The sequence below is a fragment of the Tupaia chinensis genome, unplaced genomic scaffold (assembly GCF_000334495.1).
Source record: "Tupaia chinensis unplaced genomic scaffold, TupChi_1.0 Scaffold143878_1, whole genome shotgun sequence".
NCBI lineage: Eukaryota > Metazoa > Chordata > Mammalia > Scandentia > Tupaiidae > Tupaia > Tupaia belangeri.
Genome location: NW_006203729.1, coordinates 78,265 through 84,786, shown reverse-complemented (window position 1 = coordinate 84,786; position 6,522 = coordinate 78,265). Strand labels below are relative to the sequence as shown.

At 38.3% G+C, this 6,522-nt stretch overlaps 1 protein-coding gene across 1 annotated transcript in view; it reads right to left on the bottom strand.

Annotated features, from left to right (window-relative positions):
• Positions 1-5,717: 5,717 nt before the first annotated feature.
• Positions 5,718-6,522, bottom strand: part of SPESP1 (sperm equatorial segment protein 1) — a 21,138-nt gene continuing 20,333 nt past the window's right edge. The window contains exon 3 of the mRNA XM_006165297.3: positions 5,718-6,522. Coding sequence (XP_006165359.1) covers positions 5,768-6,522 — 755 coding nt within the window. The 3' untranslated portion in view covers positions 5,718-5,767.

Here is a 6,522-nt window from a genome sequence, read left to right as displayed (position 1 = left end):
TATTTGCTTATGTACATCTTAAATCTCTAACAATTAATATACAGTACTTATGTGACAGAAAAATCTACTTGTTCTTTCAATCACCACAATCTTTATTAAAAAGTTGCTAAAAGAAATCCTCTTAACTCTACTTAGAGAAAGTTATTTTGAATAACATTTCTACCTTTATCTATATTAAAACATCTGGTTAGTGAAATCTAAATTATTTGGTCTTACTATTTTGGAAAATATACTTTTAGTCAATAAACAATATAATAGAAAATAAAATTTGATTTTATAAAGAAAACAGTGAACAAAGTTCTCATGACCCCTGCCCTCATAGACTTACAGTCTGGTGAGGGAAGACAAACATTAAGCAAGTAATTACACAAATAACTATAAAATATAAAAAGGTACAAAGTACACTACTCTCACTATAGGGCTCAAGTTGAAAACAGAAAATGTCATTCCTTATTCCTTCCTTTATAAAGGACATCAGTTACCAAATTCCATGGATTCTTCTTCTTTTTTTTTAAGGTTTTGGCAATAAGGTGTATGTGCTTGCTGGAGAGATACAGAAAGAGAGACAGTGAGAGAGAAAGTGAAAAATCATCCCCTAGCATGATGGTGGCCATGCCGCAATCTCCTCCTCTATTATCCTCCTGGGATTTTGGGCATGCATGTACATGTGCCTGGCAGTATTTTCAAGCCATCAGGTCCAGGACTCAAACAGTGGTCAGCCATGTAAGAGTCCAGTGTCTTAACCACTACACCACCACTGGCCCTAAATTCTGTTGGTTCTCAATAGTCTCTCAAATTTTCAGTAGTCTCTCAAATGTACTACTTGTTTCCATCTCTTCTATTATCATCCAAGTCCAGAACACCATCTTTTACCAGATTCTTCTAACAGTCTCCTAACTGCCTTCCAGTCTCTCAAGAGTCTCTAAAGTGGCCTCCACCTCTAGTTTTACTCCTGTCTTTTATTTACACTGAAGCCAGTCAAAGTGACTTTCTAAAACTGCTTACAATCTTTTAAATTATGCTCCTTGTCCTTCAAATATAGTACAGACTCCTAAACAAAACTAAAACTCCTATTACTTCATATTAAATATAACATAAATATATTCGCCTTTCCATAGGTAGATAGATAGATAGATAGATAGATAGATAGATAGATGAGATATGTTTATATAGAGAGACAGAAAAAAATTCATACTGGTTAAAGACCTTTGAATCTGGGACCAGCAGTTAGCGTGATGGCTATGTCGCTGAACTCCCATGTAGTCGACCGCGGTTCGAGCCCCGGACCCGGTGGCTTAAACTCACGCCGGGCACATGTGCTTGCGTGCCCAAGATCCCAAGACGAGAATGAAGGAGAAGGGATTGTGGCGTGGCCATCCCCCCTGGGGGGTGATTTCTCGCTTTCTGTCTCTCTGTCTCTGTCTGTCTGGCAAGCACACGTGCTCTATAGCAAAAACCTCTCCCCCCCCCCAAAAAAAAAAGACCTCTGAATCCAATGAAGGATTCCCTAGTTTGTTTGTTTTTGTTTGTATTTGTACCTGATAAGATTCCAGACACGGAGCTAAAGAAACTTGACAACTCAGGGACATGAATGGGCACAGACATTTTAAAAAACACAATCAAAGCTTGTTCTCTCTAGGACCAGGAAAGGAGCAGCACAGAAAATGTTTGGACAATAATCAGTACATTCTTACCAAACGCTACAGAAAAACTGTGATCCCAACACAATCTCTTTACCTGCTGACAAAAGCCAAGTGGGGAGCCTAAGGAGATTAGGCTCACCCCTCATTAAGACGTAGTGTAAGAGAAGACCGAGTAGGAAGCCAGGACTTTCGTCCCTGAGGAGTGTACAGACTCGCCATTCCATGTTAGCGGAGACTATGTGGAAAGCCTGGTTTTACCTCACTACTGCTAATATCCAGCAGTAATGAATAATCACTACCTTTTACTGCCAAGTGATGTCACAGAAGGTCTAGTGGTGGGTCAGGACTTGCACTACTAATCAGTAGAAATAATAATCACTCGATGTCAACACCAAGATGAAAGAGATATTAGAATTGTATGACAAAGATGGGCCAGCCAGTGATGTGGTGGTTAAGGTAGTTGGATCCCATATGGCCAACTGTGCGGTTCAAGTCCCAAACCTGGTGGCTTGAAAATATGCTGAGTATGTGTGCACCTGTGCCCAAAATCCCCACAGGAGAGGGGCCAGCAGGTGGCATGCTGATTAATTATAGTTATTTTTGTAATTATTTGTTTAATGTTTGTCCATGTGCTGTACTCCCACAAGGTTGACTGTGTTTCGAGCCTTGGACCTGGCAGTTTAAAAATCATGCCAGACACATTTGTATACATGCCCAAAATCCTGAGAGGAGAATGGAGGAGGGGGATTGCAGCATGGCTATTCTGGGGGGGAGGGGTGCTGATTTCTCATTTTCCCTCTCTTATCTCTCTGGTGAGCGCATGTGGCAAAAACAGAAAACAAAACAAAACAAAAACAAACAAGCAAAAAAAAAAAAAGAAAAGAAAAGAAAAACCTCCCACAGGCGAATGGAGAAGACTGTGAACACTGTGGCATGGCCATCCCCCCTGAGGGGCACTTTCTCTTTCTCCGATGAGTACATAAGCCCTATAGCAAATTTAGAAAAAACTTACATGACAAGGATTTTAAAGCAGTCCTTGTAAAAATGCTTCAGTGAGCAATTTATAAAATGCTTGAAATAAATGAAAGTCTAAAAATCACCCCCAAAGAAAAGTATTAGCAAAGAATTAGAAGCTAAAAGAAGTACCATATGAAAGTTTAGAACTTAAAAAGATATTAATCAAAATAAAGGTCTCAGTGAATGTGTTCAACAGAAGAATGGAGAGAACAGAGGAAAGAATAAGTAAACTTGAATATAGACCAAGAGAAATACCAACTGAACAGAGAAAACAGGCTGGGAAAAAAAAAAAAAAAACTGAGCCTAAGAGCCCCAATATAAAAGATCTATCATTCACGGTCATTGGAGTTTCAGAAGTTAAGAAGGAAGGGTTGAAAAAAGTAATTGAAAGGACCAGTAGATGGCATAATGGTTATGTTGCTGGACATAATGATTAGATAATGATTAAGTCGAACCACACAGTCGACCGTGGTTCAAGTCCCAGACCTGGCAACTTAAAACTCACACCAGGTGGGTGTGCATGCATGTCCAAAATCTCAAGGGAAAAATGGAGGAGAAGGGATTGTAGCGTGGCCATCCCTCCTGGGGGTGATTTCTCGCTTTCTGTCTCTCTGTTTCTCTCTGTCTCTCTGGCAAGCACACATGCCCTACAGCAAAAATCTATAAAAGAAAAGAAAAGAAAAAAGTAATTGAAGAAATAATGAGATTTCTAAATTAGGTAAGAAGTATAAACTTACAGATTCAAGAAGTAGGCAAACCCCAAACAGGATAAAATCAAAGATATCTATACTAAGACACATAGGCAAATGTTTTAATATTAAAGTCAAAGAAAAGACCTTGAAAGCAATGAGAGAGAAATGACATCTTACCAGCAAAAAGAAAATAACACAAACAGCAACAGATTCTCATCAAAAACAATGCAGGGAGGCAGGCGGGAAGTAGCAGATTTTTCAAGTGATGAAAGAAAAACTTAACCTCAAATACTATATCCAGCAAAAATATTCTTCACAAATGAAGAATAAATAGATCTTCAGATAAAGGAAAATAAAGGAATTTGTCATCAGAAGACCTATTTAAAAGAAGAACTAAAGAAAAGTTTTAACAGAATGGAAATGATAAAACAAGAAACCCTTGAATATCAAGAAAGAAATAACGGCTACTGCAAAAATGTGGGTAAATAAAATGAATTTTCCTTCCTATTTTGTCTTCAAATCCACTAATGGCTTCTTCTTGATGACAGAATAAAGGTTAAAATAGTCAATAGGCACTGTAAGGCTCCGCAGGATCAGCTCCAGCATAGGATGCTCCTCCTTACCTTTCTATACTCCTGAACTTGCCCCACTCATTCTCGACTTACAGTATTCACACACACTGTTCCCTCTGCCTAAGGTGCCCCCTTCCCTTTCACACATACCTCACTTTAAATGCCACTTTCTCAGGGTAGTGGCATTAATCTTGGTTTAGGTACGATAACTCACACCTTCATAACCACTTGTCACAATTGAAATCTTAAAAAGTTGAAATTATTTGGGATCAGCAGTTAGCGTAATGGCTATGTCGCTGGACTTCCACGTAGTTGACTGCGGTTTGCGTCCCGGACCCGGTGGTTTAAACTCACGCCAGGTGCGTGTGCGTGCATGCCCAAGATCCCAAGAGGAGAATGGAGGAGAAGGGATTGCGGCGTGGCCATCCCCTCTGAGGGGTGATTTCTCGCTTTCTCTCTCTCTGTCTGCCTGGCAAGCACACGCGCCCTATAGCAAAAACCTCTCCAAAAAAAGAAAAAAAAAAAAAGTTGAAATTATTTGTTTAATGTTTATCTTTCCTGCTGTAATACAATTGTAAAGAGAGAAGGAACTAGGCCTTGCTCTCTTGAAAGTCTAGCATTTTGTCCTACCCATAGTAGAAAGTCAATAAATCTTTATAAATGACTGGCTTTACAAATTATTAAATAAATAAATGTGAATATAATACTGGTCCAATCATGAAACAGAATCACCTGTAATTCTTATATTACAGTTAACCTTAATGGTGTTAATCAAAACCCCTGACAACAAATTTGCAAAGGTTCAATGTGTATGCACACAAACAGAAAGAGGAAACTGGGAACGATTTCATTACAAATGTAGGTTACAGTCCCTTACTAGTACTCCAAAAGTAAAAGTACTTAACAACCAAAAAATAAGAATGTGTCTTAATGCGGCATCTATCTTTTGAAGAAGGCACACATTTATTCAAATAAGTAGTCTGATTAAAGCCTCAATATGCTATTCAGATAGAAAACTTTGATGCTTGGGGCCAGCAGATGGCATGATGGTTAAGGCACTGGACTCTCACTTGGCTGAATGCAGTTCAAGTCCCAAACCCAGTGGCTTGTTTCTTACTTTCCCTCTCTCTTTCTCTTCCTCTCTCTCTTTCTCTCTCTGGTGAGCACACATGACCTATAGCAAATTAAAAAATAATACTAATAATAAAAATAAATAATTCAGGACCAGCAGTTGGCATAATGGCTATGTCACTGGACTCCCATGTAGTCGACTGTGGTTTGAGTCCCGGACCCCGTGGCTTAAACTCACGCTAGGCCATGTGCGTGCGTGCCCAAGATCCCGAGAGGAGAATGGAGAAGGGATTGCAGCATGGCCATCTCCCCTGGAAGGTGATTTCTCGCTTTCTGTCTCTGTCTTTCTGGCACCCTATAGCAAAAAATCCTCTAAAAAAGTTCTAAAAAAAGAAAACTTCAGATTCTCTTAAAGAGTAATAAAGACTACTTCCAAATTTTACATCTACATACAATTATTTAAAACTGGCTACATAGAATGCAAAGTCTCTCAACTCATAAAATGGGTGAATTTAATTAATCTCTTCAAGTAACAATCAAAGCTTAAGCACTTTAAAAATTAGATCTTCACAACTTTTTAAATTAATGATAAAAGAACTACAAGATCCTGAACCAAATGTTTATTTTTAAATTATTAGAATTCTTGTACATATGAAATATTTTCATAACATATTACGATGTTAGCACATTGAACTACAAAAGAAAATGTTTTTATACAACGTTTGAGATCATGAATATGTTTATTTCTCCTGTGTTGCTTAAGGCAACTTTGTCATGGAATATCAAGTAGGTTTAACATTTTTATATTATTGTTAACTAACTTTCGAAGAAGACTTTGCGTTTCTATGGGATCTACACATAATGCTTTTTTCAATGTATCAATCACTGCTGTAGCTTTTATTCTCATCTCTGCTGGTACATATTTAATATTTAAATATTCAGATAATTTATATCTGGACTCATATAACATGTTAATAATAGTTTTAATGTCATCAATTTCATTATGAGATAGTCCTTGCGAAAAGAGCCTGGATTTGTACATATTTGTTAATCTATGTTCTGCTGCTGCTGCTAGAGCAAGACCTCGTTTTAAGTGCTCTTTAGAGGCTTTAATGTACTCTCTATATTCTGGGTTGCTGCTATCACCAAGAGGCCCCTTTCGCACCTGTGAACTAAGATCTGAAATTTTTTTCAAAATGCCTTCACTTTTCAAAATATCTGAGTATTTTTCAAATGTTGGCTCTTCTATTTCAGAGTCACCTGAGAGCTGAGGAACATCTTCTGGTTCTGTGCGGATCTCCAACTCAGTGGTCCGACCTGATGTTCTTTCTGAGGTGACAGATGACTGAGTAACATTTGGCAATGATGTCAGTGCCTTAGTTTGTTTCACAACTCGTTCTGGCTCTGGCTCTGGCTCTTCCTTTTCGATATAAGGCTCTTCTGTGTGTAGAACAACAGAGACATTGTTTGGTTTGATGGACCAGAATGGTGTAGACTCAGTACTTTTTTTTTTCTCCATCTCCAGTG